The 23,231-nt window shown below is 34.6% G+C and overlaps 1 protein-coding gene across 1 annotated transcript in view; it reads left to right on the forward strand.

Annotated features, from left to right (window-relative positions):
• The window catches only part of LOC115882824, a 131,383-nt gene that overhangs the window by 59,671 nt on the left and 48,481 nt on the right, over nt 1-23,231 (forward strand). Inside the window, 2 exon segments of the mRNA XM_030901070.1 lie at nt 6,638-6,880; nt 19,433-19,658. Coding sequence (XP_030756930.1) covers nt 6,638-6,880; nt 19,433-19,658 — 469 coding nt within the window.

Consider the following 23,231-nt stretch of genomic DNA (forward strand, 5'->3'; position numbering starts at 1 on the left):
TGGTAAGGGTACCAGAAAACAGATAGGGAACGTACGACAGTTAATAGAAAAAGCGCGAGAATTCAACATAGAAATGTATCTCTGTTTTATCGACTATTCTAAGGCCTTCGATCTAGTCAAGTGGCAAAAACTTTGGCAAATACTCAAGGAAATAGGGGTTCCTGATCACCTTATTCTACTTATCCGACAACTATACCAACATAATTACGGACTTATAAGAATTAATGATGCCATATCAAATAGATTTGGGCAATGAAGGGTGTCATGCAGGGGTGTGTTCTCTCACCCCTATTGTTCAATATTTATACAGAGTACATAATGCGTGATATTCTCGATAACTGGCAAGGTGGAGTATCTGTGGGGGAAGGAAAATCAATAATCTAAGATATGCCGACGATACACTAATCATAACATCAAGTGTGGAAGAAATGGAATTTATTATGCAACGTCTCCAAGAAACTGGTACAGAATTTGGGCTAAAATTTAATCCTAACAAAACTACTGTCATGATTTTGGACCGACAAAACAACAACCAACCTCACGTGGGAAACATAGCTTGATTTAAGGTGGTTAATAAATACTTATATCTGGGATCGCTAATCGACAACAGCAGCTCATGCGAAGGCGAAATAAAACGTAGAATTGCGCTGGCTAGAACAGCCGCAACTAAATTAACTAAGATATGGAAAGATACCATCACTAAGAACACCAAACTAAGACTGCTGAACTCGCTTGTTTTCCCGATTGCTACGTATGAGGCGGAAACATGGACGCTGAAGAAAAGCGATACCAGGCGAATAGATGCTTTTGAAATGTGGGCATATAGACGTCTGCTACGTATACCTTGGACAGCCTATCGTACGAATGAGTCAGTTCTCTAAGAACTAAACTCACAGCTCAGCCTCTCAAAAAAAATAAAACCGATGTTTTCTGGACATATATTGGTCACATTGCTAGAAGAACAGACTCACTGCAGCTGCTAATAGTCGAGGGAAAGGTAGAGGGAAAGCGACCACGAGGAAGATCACCCAAGAGATGGGTTGATCAAACTAAAGACCTAATCGGCCAAGGCCTTCATGAAACCGTCAGCATGGCTCAAAACAGAGCGGACTGGCACAATACGATAAAAACCGCTACAGGAACATCATAGTCACTAATCCCTCTTCAGGGAAACGGACCAAAGAGAGAGAGAAGAAAATAGGTATGAGTGAAATTAGATTGGATGAATCTTAGGCATGAGTGAAATTAGATGGCCTGGAAATGGAATAACTAAAACAGATGGTGAAGTGATGTATTACTCTGGTAGTGAGGAACAAGACCCTAATCATCGACATGGGATTGCGATAATGATAGATGAGTCGATAAATAAATATGTAAATAATTTCGTTCCATACTCTGGAAAATGTGCTGTCTTACAACTACATGGTCACCCATTTAACATCAATATCATACAAGTTTACGCACCAACCACTGATAAAAGTGACGAAGATGTAGAGGAATTCTACCAAAAAATTCAAGAGATAATGCGAGGTACAAAATATACAGACATTAATATCATCATGGGTGATTTAAACGCTAAAATAGGTAAAGGAAAATTTGAAAACATAATAGGAGAATATGGACTTGGAGACAGAAATGAGAGATCCTGCCTCCAAGGAGATTATATACTTGGAAATCACCCCAAGATAGTCCCGAAAAAATAATAAGGAACCAAGTCGATTTCATCATGATTAATAGCAGATTCCGAAATGCCATAAAGTCTGTAAAACATATCCTGGGGCAGATATTGGGTCAGATCATAACCCTATAGTGGCGCAATTCAGAATCAAATTAAAAATCCGTAGAAATGTAATTTAATAAAATAAACCTCGATGCTCTTAAGGACAGCGACAAAAAACATGAACTTTCTACATAAATTAATAGCAAGTTAAAAGGTCTGAAAGAACATATAAATGATATGGAAACTGATAAAATATGGGCAAATTTCAGAGATACAGCCAAAGATACTACCTTGGAGATCCTAGGGAAGGCGAGTAAAGATACAAGGAAAGACTGGATGACCAATAAAATATTACAATTAATGGAGGAAAGAAGACTACGAAAGAACAACTTGGAAAATTATAATAAGATCAACAGAATCATCAAGCGTGAAATCAGAATAGCTAAAGAGAAATGGATAAACGAACAGTGGGCTGATATAGAAACCCTGGAACAAAAACACGATAGTTTTCACCTTCATAAAAAGATCAAAGAGGTGACATACACTTATAAACGTACAATATCCGGCAAACTTATTGATAATAAAAACAAACTGGTGATAGACAAACAAGAAGAACTGGATATATGGAGAGCTTACATAACGGACTGTTTTAATGATTATCGAGATCAATGGGACAATTGCTTAGACGGACCAGACATACTAAAGAAGGAATTAGTTATAGCCTTGGCAGAAACTAAAAATGGAAAAGCTGTAGGTCCTGATGATTTAAATGTTGAAATCCTCAAACTGTTGGACGAAGAAAATATGAATCTTCTACTTAAATTGTTTAATCGCATCTACAACACAGGAGAGATACCTAAACAATGGCTGCAATCCACATTTGTAACGCTCCCTAAAAAGTCAAACTCCAAAAGATGCAATGAGTATCATCTGATAAGCCTTATGTGTCATACATTAAAAGTGTTTCTGCGTGTCTTGCACTGAAACTCAATTCGGCTTTAGAAGTGGGCTGGGAACCAGAGATGCTTTGTTCTCAATACAGGTTTTAGTCCAAAAATGCCTCGATCAGCAGACAAGTGCCTTCGCATGTTTCATAGATTGTGAGAAGGCATTTGATAACGTGAAACATGACAAGCTGATACATTTACTGAAGCGGATTGGGTTAGATGGCAAAGACATCAGAATCATTAGAAACTTATATTGGAATCAGTCAGCTTATATAAAAATCGAAAATATGTCAACAACGGATATAGAAATTCTTAAAGGCGTCAGACAAGGATGTATACTATCGTCACTTCTGTTTAATTTATATTCTGAATCGATATTCCAGGAGGCGTTGGAAGATTTAGAAGTGGGAATAAAGGTAAATGGTAAATCTATTAATAACATCCGATATGCTGACGATACGGTGCTCCTAGCTGGCAATGAGAAGAATTTGCAGTGCCTGGTGGACAGAGTTAGCAGTATTAGTCAGAGTCATGGTCTTAAAATAAATATAAACAAAACAAAATTTATGATTATCAGCAAACAAAATATCGAAAATATCAGGATACAAGTGGAAGATCAAAATATAGAAAGGGTAAGAAGATTTAAGTACTTGGGTTGCTGGCTGAATGATAAATGGGATCCTGATGAAGAAATCAAACATAGAATTGAAATAGCCAGAAACACTTTTTTCAAAATGAAAACTCTGCAACCGAGACCTGAATCTGACTACTCGATGCTGAGCTACCAAATGCTATGTACTCTCTACATTGTTATACGGAGTCGAGGGATGGACGTTGAAGGCACGGCCCATGTCACGCTTGGATTCATTTGAGATGTGGTTATACCGACGAATGTTGAAAATATCCTGGACCGAACGAGTAACATATCTCGAAGTATTAGAAAGAATGTGTAAGGACCCAGAACTATTAACTACAATAAAACGACGGAAAGCAGCATATTTTGGTCATATTTTGCGAAATAACAAATATAGTTTCCTACAGCTGATCGTTGAGGGAAAGATTGAAGGACGACGAGGCATCGGGCGTAAACGGTTTTCCTGGTTGCGGAATTTGCGTCAGTGGTTTAATATAGGAGAGGCCTGTGCAATTATCCGTTTGGCTCAAGACAGGGAGGAATTCCATTTGATGGTCGCCAACATCCGATGAGGAGAAGGCACACGAAAAAGAAGAAGAAGAAGAAAATAGTAAGCACTTTGTCCTAAAAGCTGAAAAATGGTTCTCTGGTAACTACCTGAGTTTGAATTCAGATAAAACCCAAAAAATTATATTTTCCACTACACATAATATTTCTACTCAGAAACTGTATAACACTAGTGAGGTACCTGTATAAAACTAGTGAGTAAAAAAATATACATTTCCGTGAGTTTTTACGTAAAAAATGTCACTCGGTAAAAATTGCGTACTCTTTTAGCGCTGTTACGGAATTTTTTACAATCGCCATTTGCTTTGGCATTAAAATTTGTGTAAGGGTACTAAAATCTAGGAAAAATGGTTTACCAATGTTCTTCAAAATAAACAAAATTTATTTTTTTTATTTAACAATTCTAGGGCTGTAAATTTTTTGGGAATCATTTTAGGGTATATATTCATAGGAACTTTTTGTTTTATTTTTATCTGTAGAATCGGCCACCAAACGTAGATACATTATTTTTTGAACGCCCTGTATATTAATTTGAAAATTGACTGGTTTTGGTGTTTTATAATCATAGGCTAATAAGAGCTAAGCAACACAGAGACTCAACAAGCAAATAAAGTTTTAGAACCAACAGAAAATATAATAATTATTAAGTTGTAAAAGAGGAAGATTAATTCAACAATTTGTTTTAGTGTAGTCATAATACTTGTGCTTATGAGACTCCTTTATTTATTTCAGAATTAACATAAGTTATGACATGAGCTGTATATACAGTACATAATAAATAATACAGAGCGACGAACAATGCTTGAAATATCCGAATTCCGCTTGTCACAAACAAAATTTAATAAAAACTGACTGACAAATAAGAAATAAAATCTAATTTTCCGAATACATTAATCATTACAAAATAATACTGTGTAAACCTTAAACGAATAAAAAAAAACAGAAAGAATACCAAGATTTATAAAAGGAAAATTTGAGTAGCATTGTCAGACATTTAAATGGATCTTGTTTGTCTCGCAAACGAACTGTAACACAAAACGCAAATCCGAATTAGCAATTGGTAACAAACAAAAATAAAAAAGGTTCGCAATAACAAACGAAGTATCATAGAACAAAACCGGAAAATTCAAAACAGCTTATTAACAAAGCACCACGTAAACGTATTTTGCAAAAAAATCGTCGAGTTTACATACATCAGCAATACAGTACATATTGATATTCATATTGGATGTTTGATCTTTAATTTTGCGCGAATAAAGTTTTGATTTTGCTATCGGGTGATTTTTGTGATGATGTAATAATATTTATAAAAGAATTCCTTGTTTAAATTATTAGAAAAAAAATTCTCTAAAACAGAAGTAGTACGTATATTAGCATTTATTATAATCCAGTTATTTTAGGATATACCCCCACTTAAGAAAATATCTGCTAAACTTTCTTCGGAACCTTGCAAGTTATAATTATTTGAAAGGTTTGCACAACCAAAATAAGTGTTTTTAGAGACTTTCAATTATTGTTATTTCGGTATTTAGAAAGCTTTTTGCTTTTTACGACATTCAATATTTGTATTTGCATATCACTTATATACGAAAAATATACGAAATAATATACATGTGCTGATTTCTTTCGAAAATCGACAACTATAAAACTTTGATCCCTTCCAGGACAGGAAATTGTAGAGAGAAACAAGCCCTATAACATAGGATACAACATTTTAATGAACAGTGCTCTCCATAAAATCAATAAACTGAAAAATATACGAAATAATATACATGTGCTGATTTCTTTCGAAAATCGACAACTATAAAACTTTGATCCCTTCCAGGACAGGAAATTGTAGAGAGAAACAAGCCCTATAACATAGGATACAACATTTTAATGAACAGTGCTTTCCATAAAATCAATAAAATGAAAAATATACGAAATAATATACATGTACTGATTTCTTTCGAAAATCGACAACTATGAAACTATGATACCTTCCCCGACACAAACGGTACCGTAAAGTGGGGTGACTTTGCCCAATTCTGAATTTTAAATCGTGTTTATTTCAAAAATTGTTGTATTTTCTCAAATGCGCATGGTCTATGCTATAAGCGGTAATAAGGACAACACAACAATAATACGCTTTTTTGTTTATTAAACAAATATATATATATATATATATATATATATATATATATATATATATATATATATATATATATATATATAAAAAGTAAAAAAACTGGACGGGTAAAGTTAGTTGCTTATATGGGGTGTCTTTGCCCTCTTCCTTATTCTTATTGATAGACCAAAGCCACCCCATTTAAAAGCATAATTACGTAAAATATGCTTCATCACCCTCAATATTATAACGAACTTCTTGATAATACTTACCTCAATATAGCGTGGTTAACTATTGCAGCCACGTAGAAGTTTGAAACAAAATAGGCTTTAAAAACAGATTTGGCTTCACAGCACTGTAAATGCTACATCGCAACTGACGGCAAGCGTTTAGCGACGTTCCGAGACGTGGGGCGCCTCCACCCATAATTTACCGATAGCACATAACGCGTTCTTTTCAAGTAGTGGCTACGGCTACGTCTAACGTAAAGTCACCCCATTTCACGGTACATTGTGAGACAGGAAATTGTAGAGAGAAACAAATTAAATTCACTAATTTATTCCACTAATTTTGAGTTTTGAATGAAGCTTTATTCATTTCCCTCTGTATATAATTACCATTTTTTTTGTTAGTCGACTAACTAATTTTCGTGTCATTTTCAGTTGAAGAATTGCAGTGCCTGGCTTCGTGGAAGGAGGGTAGCGTCCGCTACCTGGTCGGCCAGATCCATCATCATCACGTCACGTCCAACGAGGATCGATTCCGATGTTTCGTCTACGAGAAAACCACACCGTCATCGGAAAACTCGGACGGCGTGGACTACAGGGTTGCCCAAAGCGGAGACGCCACGTGTAACGGATTGTTTAGTGCGACGGAGGGGAGCAGGACTATGACCTTAAGACGAGGTAATTTCAGTAGTAGAAGTTGCAAAATTAGTTATTTTTTATACAAGACGATAAAATGGTATTTTATCGACCATAGCGAGTAACGTTTTAAAAAATATTCAGAAAATATTATTTCAAGGAATTTATTACGAGTAGAAAAAAATATTGTGCTGGGTTGGCGTTGGTTTCTCTTTAGTTGTCAGTTTAGTACATTTTTTAATTCTCTTTCGTGTCGATTGCTGATTGACTTGGAGCCAGAAATGGCTCAAAACGAAATACGTAAATTACCAACAGATATTCAGGCTGAGGCGACAAACGCCATATCCAAACTACTTCCCTTTAAATCCCGAATAACTTATGAAGAGGAATACAAAAAATTTTCAAAAATGGAAGCAATTAAAAAACGTGCGAGAGGAAATAAAGTTTTTAACTTATCCTCGCTGTTAAAGTGTGACAAAACTTTCAAGATTTTGTCCGTTATCATGGTAGTATGGCCTTTATATAATTTTTATAATTAAAATAATTTATTAAGCGGTAGGCAGAACTTGGATTAATGAGAGCACCGTCTTTTCAGAGCGTAAATATAGTTTATCGTTTACATATAAAAACAAAATATAACCAGCTAAAAATAGAAATTAAAAGGTATCGCACTTTTATGGTAAGGGCTCTTCGATGATGAGCTGAAGGGAATTCATTACTTGCTATATCTCTCATGATATGGCCCAAATAGGCTGCTTTCTCTTTTTTATTATGTCGAGGAGTTCTCGGTCCTTGTTCATTTGGTTTAGAACTCGTTCATTCGAGAGACACGTCAGTCCATGGTATTCTCAGCATTCTGCGATATACCCACATCTAAATTCAGTTACTATAAACTCTATTGCCATTTACCTTATTACGTCAACATCCATCAGAGAATACATCAACAACAAGAACCTGTCGAAGATTTCATTGATCCCCTTGTAGATCTATCCTCTTCGGTCTTGGACTCATACCTTGGATTGAACCACTCTACCTCAATTCACAGTGTTCTTTTCTCAATAACTTAATATTTTAGTGATTAGGTAAAAACTAAAGAAATAAAATGCCGATTTTTCACAACACCTAACTATATTTAATATAAAGCAATAAATAAATAAAAAATAAAGAAAAAGATTTAACAACAAAACATTTATAATTAATGAAAAAGAAAGAAATTGAATCAAAAATAATTAATGACAATTAGAGAATTGAAATTAAAACCCAGAGATAATAAAGTTATATTAGTTATATTCTTCTTATTAGTCCAATTTAAATTATCAACAATTAGCATACACTTTCAAATCTCTCTTAGAATTATCGTTGGCAGAAAATTAATATATTAAAAAAATATTCACTGAACAATTAAATTTAAATTAGAATTTAATAAAAAGAACAATTGCAAAATAATCACTTATGCAATGACATCTAAAATTTACTAAAGCCTTTAGAACAAACAGAAAGTCTTAAATCATTAATAAAGAAAAAATATTAGAGAAAATCCAAAAACAACAATTAAAATACTGTAAGCATGAATAGTTTAGAATTTCCTAACTTGAGAATTTATTTGAGAGAAAATCTTTAGATAGAGAACTTACTAAACAATTAAAGGGACCACTGGATAATATAAGATCTACACGGAGTAAATTCGACCGTCTAATTTAAAAGTCAGTACCGAACTAGTTTTGAAGATCGCTAAATACTGATGTTGGTACTACCTTTTGGAAAGGCGTTACTACATTGGGTTCCAGCCCCTTCTTTGAGGATGCTCAGCGGTTCCTGTGGTTGACGCAGTCGAATGCCTTCGTGTAGTCTATGAAGCATAGGTGTACCTCCTTTCGTTGATCTCTGCACTTCTGCAAAAGCACCGATAAGCAAAAATGGGGCTTCTCGTCTCCTTATCCCGAGAGGGCATCAGCATGTCCTATTTATTAATTAAATGTAATTTTTAAACCCTTCCGTAAAATCTTACTCTTTTTACCAATTTGCTGGATAATATTCATAATCTAAGCCTTAACTAATACAAATGATATCGTGCCATAGGATTACCTTAGAAAAAAAGAGGCCTAGAAATTAACTTTTATTTGTCACATTTTTGTCTATTTTATTTAACTCTAGGTAATGGAAAAAAGATAATCCTATTTTGGTGTCATTTTCAGACATCTCATCTCGTGAGACATTTTATTCTGATTTTAAAACATATATTTAATACTTTTAATTTTCAGGGGTAAAACCTCTAGCGAGGGGATGATTTAATTTACTTATTTCCTTAAGCATGCCTACGTGCTTTTTGTTGCGTTGTTTATTTTGAGATATCCCTAGGGTACACACACAACTGGTACCACTCTGTCAAATAGAGTTTTGATAATAAGGGATGAATGTTTGTTCTACTTTTACCCTCGTTTTATGTGCTTCTCGTTATTATTTGTTGTTAGTTGTTCTTGTGTTTCCTGCAGCGCTTCTTTAAATTATTTAGAAGATTGTATTATTTTATTAGTTAGTCTTCTCAGTATATGCGTACTTTTAGAGAGTTTATGTGTCTTGAATATCATTAGATTATTTGCTTAGGCCTTTTAAAATTCGTTTGCCTATGTCGACTGATAACTTCGTAAACTGAAATGGTTTCATCTTAGAATAACAAACCAAAAAGATAAAAATTTACAAAGCTTGATATTATTCTATTACAAAAGTACTATTTTATCTACTATTTTTGATAGATATAAGGCAATTTTAACAGTTGCTATGGAAAAAAAGTAGATTAGTTACAAAATTAAAATAATTCTAGGATTTTTACCGCTAGAAGACAATTTACAAAATATAAAAGTTATATTTTGTTAACATCACCGCGTTGAATTAAATAAAAACATTAACATAAGTTTATGAAAGTTGAAAGAAATATACAGAGTGTTTTGTTTCAAAAAACATGTACCGTCTCTCGTGGGGAGATTCCTCATATAAAATAAGATTTATTTTCCATGTCAACATTAGTTCGATTCTGCTTTGTTTCTACAGAATGTTAAAGTCTTTTAATAATCTTTCGGTTTATTATAATTTTCTTCCAAGTACTTTTAGTGATTCGAATGAAACTGAAAAAAGTGCTACATATTTTAATACTAAAAAGTGTCGATAAATTTATCAGGGACGTGCATATGGGTTATCACTGAAATATTTTCAAAAAAAAACATGAACCCCTCGATCTTTTGATATCAAAATTCTGTAGGCCGTTTAATACCAGTTGAAAGTTATCTCTTGATATTTTGTCGAATTCGGCCTCCTTGATGAGATAAACGCAATTTCATTAATCACAATTAATAAAAAATTAATAAATTATATATTTTACCTAATTTATTATTAAACATTATTACCATTAGTTATTATTACTATTAGTCCAAGCTAGAGCAATTTCAAATAAAAAAATAATGGTATTTATGATAATTACAAAAGTTTTAACACTTTGTAACTCTAAAACTATGCATTTCCATATTGTAACGTTTTTAGTTCGTTACATGTTTTTTTATATATAATATATGATGTTTGGGCCTATCATCACCGGATTCCCTCTCGTTCAGGCCGGATAGTTTATTTGACACGTAATTTTTACGTTCCCTGGTCGCCAACCCTGTGATCGTTTGACACAACCCTGGTATCGCTCTGTGGGAGCGCGCGCTGTCAACATCGCTTCTGTCAATTCTCTGTAGACCATTGCTAACTTCACTTTCCAGGTTGGACCGTTTAAGCCTCTTAGGACGCCATTAGTTCCCAGTGTTTGAGAAATGGTGGTCATTTAAATCTGGTTGTATTATCTGAATCAGCTGCCATTTCGAAGCTACAGGTAAAGCTGAGTTATTCTCCTTTTTAGATTCGATATTATTAGTGAATATTTTTAGGTAGGAGGACTTTGATGTCCCAACTTGTAATTTATTTGGCTGGCACTTTATGTCCCTTTGCTTTTGTCCTCCAGAATGTCATTTGGAAGAAAGGACAGATTGTTATTTATTGAGCTCTCGGAAGTATTTCGAGGGTCTCTTACGGACAAGTGTCCAAGTTATGGACTATTTTTCAAGGGCCTAGTAGTGTTCTCTTGTGCCACTTGATCTTATGGACGGATGTCCCATGGACAAGTGTCCCCCAGTAGGATTGATTTGTTGTTACACATAGAGTGCCCCAGCGTGGATGTGGCTTGAGCCCCGTGCTGCTTCACCCCATTTCTAAGCCTGGATCCTAGGGTAAGACAGACAGTACAGAGATGCTAGACCTCCTCAAAACTGCGATCCTGTTTGAAGCAGGGTTACATAAAAGAACAGCTAAGTGTATATTTAAGTTCTAGTTTTGCATTTCACATCTAAAATGTTTTCAGTCTTAAACAGTAACGTACATTTTAAACAATAGTGTACAGACTATATTTAGTGGTTAGATTATTAAGGATATTTATGTCAATGCAGTAGTAAAAGTGTGATTTAGATTTTAGATTTCATAATATCACGCATTGTAATAGTATTACTTTCTATAGACATTATTACGCTATACTAACAGATGAATAACGAGATAGATTCTAGAATCTACAGGTTGCAACACATCTGATTTTAACACCGTATAAATTTAACAATTTAAATAAAAGTAATGCTACTTTCTATATTTCTATAACGTTACACGCATTGTGCTTTTCTTTATAGTCTTTTCATAGAACGTATTTAATATTATTTACATATATAGTTTTACTCAACAAGTAACCACTATAATAATTATATTAATTGTACAATGCTATTTACCATCAGAATTCATCACGAATAAATATAGTCATTAGTTTTAAGTATTATACAACTGTGTTTTCTTTCTCTGTACATGCCTGGCGCCCAATATCTATATATCTTTTGTTTATTATTATTGATTAATTTTCTCTCTAGTGAAATACCTTATCCACGACTGCTCTCCGATGAAAAGCTGCCGTTCGCAGTGGTAGTTGTTTAAAAAACGCTACAATATTCATGTTTATACAATTTTTCTTCATATTTTTTGATGAGGAATCAATGAGTACTTAGATATATGGAAGACTTCAGCGATTAGACGAAAAACTAAATTGCGCATTTCGCACTCCCTCATATTCCCCATAGCTTGTATGGCTCTGAAACATGGACACTAAAGGAAAGTGACAAGCATAGAATAAACGTCTTGGAGATGTGGGTATATCGACGGCTATTGCGAATACCGTGGACGGCTCATCGAACAAATATCTATATTATTGAGGAACTAAATATTGAGACACGTCTGGTTACCAGGTTGAATCAGTCAATCCTCCGATATTTTGGCCATATTGCCAGGAGTGGCACCTCAATTGAGACACTGATGGTGGAGGGGAAGGTAGAGGGAAGACGATCACGTGGAAGGTCACCTAAGAGGTGGGTAGACCAAGTCAAAACCCCTAGTGGGCCACAACCTCCCCGAAGCCTCACATTTGGCGCAGTGTCGAACAACTTGGTCCGAGGAAGTAAGGGAAATCAACACATGATATCACCATACTCTCACGTAGGGTGAAGAACTGAAGAGAGAAATACACACATAATTCGGTGTATGTACAGAGAGAGTTTACTTTATATTCAACCAAGAAAACATGGTTTTATATTATAATAATTGACTTTAAAGTATAATACAACATCAACAAGAAACTGCCTTCTCTATCGATTGAATTCCGACCCTAAGGGCAGCAGTTTTAAATATTTCAACGAAATATCTCGGTTACTCGATTTCGCAAGGTTTATATTGCAGGCCGGCTTTGATATTGTCGAACCCTGCGGGAGAGAATGGCGAATATCGGCCCTTAGGATAAAAACTGACGCTTGTTTAACATAAAACAACGGTGGACGGAGATCGTTGAGCCATTCTGGATCGGATAGGGATCTGCCCGGCGATTTTTTGGATGAATTTTTGATGTAGGGTCGGATAAAACTTTAGTTCGGCCAGATATTGCGTTTATTATTTTATATTGTAAAGATTTTAGGTTTACTATTAGCTCGAATTCTCGCGGTAAACGTTGGTTTAAATTAGCACTTCTGGTTAATGATATTACTGTTTGGCTGTTGTTTATTTTGAGCTACATATAATAAATAGTCCAGTCGAGATATTAAATTACAGTTGAGGGTTGGAACCTTTGGTGTTACACAGCAAAATAAAAACACTAAATCACCACAAAAATTCATAAGCCGGACAAGTCTATGCGCCCAATTGTTTCGGCTGTAGGTTCTCCGACTTATAATTTGGCAAAATGGTTATCAAGGGAGTTCGAAAATTTACCTGATCATGAACTTTCTTTCTCAGTTAAAAACTGTGAGTGAATATATTGAGCTTACATCGTTATGTATGAAACAAAATTGTTTTCAATTTAATAACAACTTTTTTGAACAGCGGGAAGGTACAGCAATGGGTAATCCATTGTCTCCATTTTTGGCTAATTTATTCATGAGCAGGTTTGAAGTGGAGGCTAGGGATCAGTTTGAGTATTTTCCAAGAGTATGGTTAAATAATCGTTTTCCTTCCATTAAATTTACGCATGAAATTGAGAACAACGACAGATTACCATTTCTAGGTGTATTAGTTATTAGAAATACTAATAATTGCCTGGAATTTGATATCTATAGGAAAAATACGACCACACGCAGATATATTCCTAATGAATCACATCATAGTGTTGAACATAAAATGGCTAGTTTAAATTTCTTAGTTCATAGATTGCTTAGTTTCCCACTTTCCAACGAAAGATATGAAATAGAAAGAGATTACATTAGGAATGTAGCTGAGTGTAATGGATATTCTCCTTCACTAGTTGATAAATTAATTAGAAAACGTAGGTATAGGTTAATGATTTCTGAAAATTCGACTTTTCAAGTGGAGAAAGATACGTCTAAATATTTTTCGATACCGTTTGATAGAGAGTTATCCCGTGGTCTAAAAGGAATTTTTAAGAATGTCAATTATAAACTTGTGTATAGAGCTAATAATAAATTACAACAATTATTAGGTAATCCAAAAGATAAAACACCTCCACTGGAAAGGTCGGGTATTTATGAAATAATATAAAATATAAAAAATAAACTCAATCACTCAAAATTTAAATCAATCTTTTTAGCAATTTTTTAAAAAAAATTCAACTAAAAATTTTGTATTAAACACAAATCCGTTTATCCTAGATATCTTTTGAGATATTCCATTAATAAAAGTGAAGCTCAAACCTATTTCTGCTATTATTAATGGCCTCACCTGAATTTTAATATTACCTTACTAAAGCGAAAATCCTCCGACGCCCCAACTGTGCGTCAACGAAAAGAGAACGAAAAAAAACGAATTTAATGAGCTTCGCTTATTAAAATTTAACGACTACCTATGTTTTCATTAAAAGAAAAAGCCTGAGGCGGATTTTTTTTTTGATTTTTTTCTATGCAGATTGCCGCGCCAGAACGACCTTAATTCGTTGTTGCACAGCGGGGTTCAAAGAGATTTTTTCTCTCTCTTTCAATGGCACCTCCGTCGTCGATGCTGCGTTCGAAATTCCTGAATGCATTCATCTTGTTGTTTTTCTAAATTATTGGGATATTAAGTTACATGCGATAAAATGAAGCTTCAGTTCATTGGTCTAGTTTTTATTTTTTTGATCCGTAGCGACTGTTAAAATTGCCTTGACAAGCAAACGACGGAAAAACCAGAATGGTGGTCTGAAAACTTAAAAAAACTTATAGAAGAAAAAAAGCGATCCTACCAGAAATGGCTTAGTACCCACAGCGACCACGACAGAGAAGAATATGCAAGATTAAATAGAATGGTTAGACGCGAAGTATCTAAAAGCAAAAACAAAATGTGGGAAACCAAATGCGAGAGAGTGGAAAGATATATTAGAGGTACAAGAGTGTCAGAAGCGTGGAAGACAATAAGGAACCTTAGAAGAGACGAAAAGCAAAACAGTAAACTAGAACTTATAAGCATGGAAGAGTGGGAAGATCATTACAAACAGTTACTGACAGAAAACAGGAAAGAATTCAAACTAGAAGTGCCAGATTTGAAAAACGCAAAAGATATAGATGTAAATGAAATAAGTGTAAACGAGATAAAGAAAGCATTGAAGAACTCAAAAAATGGAAAAGCTGCGGGGCCGGGAAACATTTTTATTGAGCTAATAAAGCAGGGACCCGATATATTATTGGAAATACTAGCTGATATCTTCAACAGATGCCTGATAAAAAACGAAAACATTCCTGAAGACTGGAATCTGGCGTACATCAGCTCTATCTTTAAGAAAGGAGACAAAAAAAGATGTAGCAACTACAGAGGCATTAGTTTGGAAGGTTGTATGGCAGGATATTAAAAGAGAGAGTAGAAGAGAGCTTTGAAGAAATAGAAGAACAAGGTGGTTTCCGCGCTGGACGTTCTTGTATAGACAACATATTTGTGTTACAACAAATAATTGAAAAAAGGAGAGCTCGAAATTTGGACATGCATCTGGTATTTATAGATTTAGAGAAAGCCTATGACACGGTGCCTTTGAAGAAATTATTTGAAATCTTGGTTGAGGCAAATGTGAGTAAAACATATATCAATGCAATCTGGAATATGTACAAAAATCCAAAAAGTATGATCAGACAGGGGAAGTTCCTATCGGAATCCTTCCTGACATCTAAAGGACTTAGACAGGGGTGCAGTTTATCACCTACCTTATTTAAAATATATATCCAGGAGGCATTGAAAAACTGGAGAAGGAAGAGTAGAGCTATGGGAATAGAGATTGACAACCACTGTCTATCGACCTTGTTCTTTGCAGACGACCAAGTTATTGTTGCAGGTTGTGAGGAGGATGCCGACTATATGTTGAGGAAACTTGATGAAGAATACGACAGATGGGGACTCAATATCAACCTCACAAAAACCGAATACCTGAAAGTAGGAGAAGAACAAACTGAAGATCCTAAACTACACATACATGAAATTAAAAGATGTACGAATATAAATATTTAGGAAGTATTATATCTGAAGAAGGGAACTCCAAGAAAGATATACATAGTAGAGTTCAACAAGGTAAGAAAGTAATCGGTCTTTTAAACCCTCTCCTGTGGTCAAATAAAACATCCATCCAAACAAAGATAAGGATTTACAAAGCAATCGTAGATCCAATTTTAACATACGGTGCCGAATGCTGACAATTTACAGCAAAAGAAAGAAGGATGGTCGAGTCAGTGGAGATGGACTTTCTCAGAAGAGCATGTCGCATATCAAAGATGGAACACATTAGAAATGAGATCAGGCAAAGAACAAGGCGAATATATACCAGCACCGACAACATCGAATCGAGACAGCTACTATGGTATGGGCACGTAAAAAGAATGGGAGGGGAAATATGGCCAAAAAGGGCAATGGAGTATCGTCCCCAAAGCAGAAGGAAAAGATATATAAGACCTACAACTACGTGGGTAGATGGAGTAGACCAGTATATAAGAGACAGAGCTATTAACCAGGAAGAATGGCAAAATCGAGCAATATATAGAAGAGAATTAAAAAATATTGACTCAAAACTGACAACAAAAGAGACAGCTTTATTTATTTGTCAAATTACATAGAAACCAACGCCAACCCAGCACAATATTTTCTCTGCTAGTAATACATTCCTTGAAATAATAATTTCTGAATATTTTTTAAAACGTAACTCGCTATGGAAAAAATATTGTTTTATACACGACGATAAAATTGCATTATCGTCTCCCGAAATCCTTTGGGTCCACGATAAAATACCATTTTATCGTCTTTTATAGAAAATAACTATTATACACGTTTTCTAAAAAATAATAATCAAAAAATGCCGAACCTCACACCGAACGTAGCTAGAGCAAACTTTAACGTTTTTATTGGAAATGATGAAACATTTAGCTGGTGCAGAGGCCGACACAGTATCGTGTGAGTTTCCTGGAATAAAAATTCGCGTCTTTTGATTTTACGCAAGAGAGACATTTTTAGGGCCGCCGACAAATTAGGACGCGTCGTTAGGCGAATCGTATACAGCAAATGATTAAAAGTTTTTTATTGGGGGTTGATGCCGAGCGCGATACTATGCAAACTTCCAAAGTGGTACATGCAAAAATATGATAATTTTATTGATTGCGAGCATGCGGCTGTGCGTATGTGTTCATTTGAATAAAGAGTGGTGTATTTGACAGTGCTATTGCCATTGGTTATTTTCATGTAAACTGTTTAAGAAAATAAATACCTTTACTACTGTTTTGTATTTATTGTATATAAAAACTATTTATTTAATATGGGTCTAAATCGTACCTATTCAATATCTGACTCAAACCTATTCTTAACCTTTCCATTTAGAAAAAATGAACATTCATCGAAAAAACAGATATTCGATAGAATGTTAGAGTTGTTGTTGACTTTACGACTCATTATTTCACAAAACTGTATTCTTCTGTCAAAATCATCGTCATAGAGTTCTTGCAGTATCATGTAATATTCCTGTTTGTTGTGCTACTGTCTGCAAGGAGCTAGTAGACTCTGCATCAGATAATTCGAAAACCTCAATTTGGGCTCCTTCAATCATCACTCGTAGGTTATTTATTTTTCTTTTACTCACCGAACCAGTTTCGGAGACCTTGGAGCCTCCAAATCCAGCTTTCCAATATCTGTGACTTAATTCACGATTTTGATTTCTTTCATTGAAAACCAATGCCGTCCTTTATGCGCACTTCTCCATAAACGAAAATAATTTTAGTTCTTTCTTGAAGAGAGTAAACCATTCTCACACTTTACGCACTTACCAAAAGTTATCACTGATCAGCTCAATAAGTAAATGCGACCTAACAATAGTAATATTCCTGTTTTGACTACATCTTTCAAATTTGCTGAACATATTTTTTGTTAAGACGTATTTTTAGAATTTTATTTTTCCTATACGACCACACGCAGATATATTCCTAATGAATCACATCATAGTGTTGAACATAAAATGGCTAGTTTAAATTTCTTAGTTCATAGATTACTTAGTTTCCCACTTTCCAACGAATGATATGAAATAGAAAGAGATTACATTAGGAATGTAGCTGAGTGTAATGGATATTCTCCTTCCCTAGTTGATAAATTAATTAGAAAACGTAGGTATAGGTTAATGATTTCTGAAAATTCGACTTTTCAAGTGGAGAAAGATACGTCTAAATATTTTTCGATACCGTTTGATAGAGAGTTATCCCGTGGTCTAAAACTTGTGTATAGTACTAATAATAAATTACAACAATTATTATGTAATCCAAAAGATAAAACACCTCCACTGGAAAGGTCAGGTATTTATGAAATTTCTTGTAAAGATTGTAATCAGAAATATGTTGGGCAAACTAGAAGATCAATATTAACTAGATTTAAAGAACATTTAGCTCAGATAAGATATGGTAGACCGGATAAATCTTGCGTTGCCGAACATATTGTTGATAATGAACATTGTATAGATCTTAATAATTTAAAATTAATTAAACAAGTCTCAAATTACAGGCAATTAGATGCATATGAAAGCATCATAATTAATAAATGTAAAGATAGTATGAACAGAGTCAACGGTCCAATTCCTTCAAGTTCTTTGTTCCTACTACTCTAGTGGCGGAAATCTAACTGTTACGCTCAGTAGGCTCTGACTTGGTTGGCTAGATTTTGCCACGCCCACTCGGTGCCCACTGAGCGAGTATATAAACGCTCAACTTGTAGATTGTACTTTAGTTTATAATCATCTGCTGATGATGCTAACATGGTTAGCGAAACGCGCGTCCAGTGTAAAAGTAAAAGTGTTTTGGTGTATTGTGGTGATTTAGTGTTTTTATTTTGCTGTGTAACGCCAAAGGTTCCAACCCTCAACTGTAATTAATTTTTGATGTAAATTTTTTGAGGTTACTTTGCCAATTCCAAAAAAAAGTTTCAAAGGATGCCACCCATGGCCGTGGCGAAAGGGAGGCAAGGGAGGGCTATGCCCCCCCCCCCCGGAAGTTGCCACTCGTTTGAATTTGAGAAAATAAACGTTAATGTTTATAATGTTTTCTATTTATTTGTATTTCTACCCCCTAGAAAAATGTAATGGCTACGTCCATATTGCCACCTAATCTTCTAATCATTTCTACCACAAGGAGACAAGCATTGCAATAATTTTTGTGTAAACACTAGCCTGAAAACCAAAATCTCAATGCAGGCATGTTTAATTGTTTCTGCAACTTTGAAACACGATTATTCGGAAACCTTTGGACAAAATGCAACAAAGTAGGATAATATTGAAAAGAGAATTAAACGCTCTTTAAAGCGATGTGCTATTTGGCCCCCATTCCCATAAGATTCTAAGAGTGACATCTACCTCTCCTAGAGAGTTGAAAGAAAAAGGCTAAAAATATTCATTTAAAGTGTCCCCTTACAAATAAAATTGACGTCTTTTTCCGATTTTTTATATTTTTAACTGCAAGAAAGATATTAAGGGTGGAAAGTTTTAAAATTGACACAGTGTATTTAAACAAATTATAATAAAAAATATCATTATTTTTGTTCTTTCTGCAGCTCCGCCGATAAACAAATGCCGTTTCCCCTCCTGGCTGGCCAACTACAATCACTGGCACACGCTGGATTACTCGGCCAGCTACAGTTTTCATCATCGCAACTCGACGTTGCGCATCACCAATTCCAGCGGCGTGGAAATGAAGGTGGTGTGCGTGCAAGTGAAGCACCAGGGGGCGGCCAGGGAGGACGCCCACGTCACGCTCGTCACGCATTTCACCATGGGCTGGTGAGTTTTGCTTTCATTATATACTAGGGTAAACTCGGTTGTAGTAAATAAAATACATAGCGTCACAAATTCAGATAAAACATTTATAGCACACTATAAATTAATATACAGGGTGTCAAAAAATAGTGTAACTAACTTGGGTGGGTTGATTCTCGAGATAAAAATAAAACAAAAATTTTCTATGGACGTATGCCCTAAAATGCTCTCCAAAGAACTTACAGTCCTCCAAAGGTTAAGTAAAAATAATATACAGGGTTGTACGAATATTCCGGAAACTTCGACAGCACATTCTGCAGATAAAAATAAGTTAAAAAGTTCGTACAAATGTATGTCCATTCGACGACCGGTTTCGGAGATTTTTCTCCATCATCAGGCCGACTTTGCTGTAACCCTCGATCAGACCAACGAAAAGCAGAGAATAGCATTTGAGTACAATAAGTACTACTATGATGAGAGTGCTAGACGATCTACGCCATCTACCCTACCTAAGCTTTCTTAGCTCCATCTACGGTAACGTGGACGAAGCAGGCATGTTTGTTCAGTAGGCCGCTGGTTTTGAATTTTGGCGGTACGATCCGTGATTGTCACGGCTACCGCTAGATGGCGTAGAGCGTCTAGCACTCTCACCATAGTAGTACTTATTGTACTCAAATGCTATTCTCTGCTTTTCGTTGGTCAGATCGAGGGTTTCAGCAAAGTCGCCCTGACGATGGGGAAAAATCTCCGAAACCGGTCGTCGAATGGCTGTTCCCTTCGGTCTGATGAACTTGAAAACTGAGAATAAGCATATATGTAGGGTTTTTTGGCCCCTTTTTCCGCTACTCGTATTTTTGTTCATTTAATAATAAATTTTTGCGATAAAATGATAATAAAACAGTTTCTGTTGAACCTTTGGCAAAATTTGGCAAACATTTCAAATTTATGATTTCAGTCTAATAACTATTTAGTCAACATATATTAGGGATGTCCCAAAAATAAAATAAATCGATATTTTGAATCGATTCAACATCGCACATAACAAGATCGATCCAGAAAAAAATCGGCAACAAAAGATCGATCTTATTAAATATCGATATTTGATTCCGAACATATTGGTGTACTGGTATAATAAAAATATGATATAATTATAAAAAAAATTAGGTACATAAAAATCCTAAAACCGTTTATTAGCATTTTTAAAATTAAAACTGAATCAGAGTTACCTCAAACTAAATCAGAAACACTCCAGAACCGAGATATACTTATGAAAATTAGAAATATGATAACTTATGACAATATTAAAATAGAATTATTTGGCTTTTTCCACGCTTATGACGATTTTGACACAGAATATGTACCGGTAAATTCTGTGATTTTGATATACAGGGTGTCCCAGAAATAAGTGCAAGTATTTTAGGGGGTGGTAGATCTCGATTAAAGAAACATATTTTCTCTTTATCGTTTTTAAAATAAGTCGAAAATAACGGAGTTATTTTAATTTGAAAATTTCCAAAAAAAATGATTTTTTGCTAAAATTTTGAGAACCATTGGATCATTTCTGGATTTTCTTTGTTGTAAATTTAATCTAACACTTTGTAGCATTTTTTATTTCCTTTAATAAAATTGAATTTAAAAATCTATTTTTATTTAAATTTCTTAGTATTGGCGCCATCTATTTGCTAGATGCCAAAGATACCAAACTCCATTTGTTACAGCTCACTTGTTTCGATATTTAATTTTTATTAGCGCAGTGTATTATATACCAATATTGTACGCAGTTTTGAAACTGATAATTAAATAAATCATATTAATGTTAACTAACCATAATAAATGATAGAATTCCACTAAATTTAAATTGCCCCCCGTATGGTTGAAAACAGCAAATTGATATTTGATTACTTATAGATTACCACCTATATACAAAATGACAGGAAGACCTGGAATATGGCGCCCAACTTGATTAGACCTTCTGCGCATGTTGACGCTCATTCTCTATCCCTTCTATTTCTCTGACAAATATTCAAGCAAAACTAATGTGTTTGTTCTTATTTCTTATTCTAACAAGTAAATAAATCTGTAAAACTGTATAAATAAAATCGATCTTCGATTTTGAAAAAAAGATCGATTCTACCAAAAGATCGTTTGATAAAAATCGATTCGAATCGTACATCCCTAACATATATATATATAATTTATGTCAATGATGATAGGTATTGATAATTTCGATTTCAAATATCTCGAGAACCATTACTCGTAGCGATTTTTACCAAGAGACATTTTTTACGTAAAAAACTTCGTAAATGTATATTTCCTTATTCAGTAGTTTTATACAGGCACGGACGAAAAGTTATTACTCTTCAAACCAGTTAAAAAATATGTAGCTGGCGCCCTCTATAAGTAGGGGTCATATTGATATCAAAATAAAATTTCTCATATCAAAAAACTCCCCGGCACCTATTTTTATCCAAATAATGACGTTACTTCATAAATTATTTAGAAAAAATCGAAATAAAAATATAACTTCTACACCCTGTATTTCCGAAACTAAGCATTTTGGGACATACATTTATATGAACTTTTTACTTATTTTTATCTGCAAAATATGCTGCCGAAGTTTCCGGAATACAGTTCGGACCACTCTGTATAAATTGATAAACTATGTATAGAGAAAAAAACAATCCACAGGAAGGTAAGGTTTATAATAAGGTCAGAACTGCGCAAACTGTATCTAAATCCAGCATTCATAATTAATTACAAACTCTTAAAGGCTACATTAAGGTAATAAAGCGTGTCTCATCTTTATTTTCTGACAATGGCCCGTTAATTTTTTGTACCGAGCCCATAATTCACGTTAGATTTTTTCTCGGTTTTAAGGGAACGACGCTGGCGACGTCAACTCGAAGAAACGTCTATAATAAATGACCGTGAAAGACCCGATTTTTTCGAGCTGCACAGTTTATGCCCTCGCTTATTAATAAACTTAATCCCCGTCGTAAAAGCTGTCTGAAACAAGGCGAAACCCTTTCGGTTGTCGGTTTTTCGTGAGACAGGAAGAACAGGGGGGATAGAAGATTCTATTTATTTACTAGCGTGTACCCGCGACTTCGTTCGCGTCGAATTAATCATTTGTAATGGTGATGATAAAGCAAAGCAAGAATTTCCATTAACACACAAACTGGATAAAATTTTCTTACATTTATGTCAGCATGAGAAAAACAATTTGGCGATATTATTATATAACTTGGTAATATTTGAGGGGTAGTTTTATCTCGTTGGAATCTGACTTTCGAAAAATCCGTTTGCCAAAAATGCTGCTTTTTACGTCAAGCAGTTTAAGCAGAATCGTGGTTAGTTAATTACCTAGTCAATTACCCAGCTTTTTGGAACACTCTGTATGATTTTTAAAATAAATTCAAAATATGTAAAAAAAACAAAATAAATTATGCGCGTCCAAGCGTTTTCCCGAAAGACTAACCGTTTTTTAAATAACAAATATTGTTTTCACCCTCTTGGAATTTGAGATTCGAGAAACTTCTCCTTATCGAACCTCTACACCCCACAGTCAACCCGTTTGCCAAAAATCAGCTTTAAACG

This window comes from Sitophilus oryzae, unplaced genomic scaffold (assembly GCF_002938485.1).
Source record: "Sitophilus oryzae breed Bouriz unplaced genomic scaffold, Soryzae_2.0 scaffold_179_pilon_pilon, whole genome shotgun sequence".
In the NCBI taxonomy this organism is placed as follows: domain Eukaryota; kingdom Metazoa; phylum Arthropoda; class Insecta; order Coleoptera; family Curculionidae; genus Sitophilus; species Sitophilus oryzae.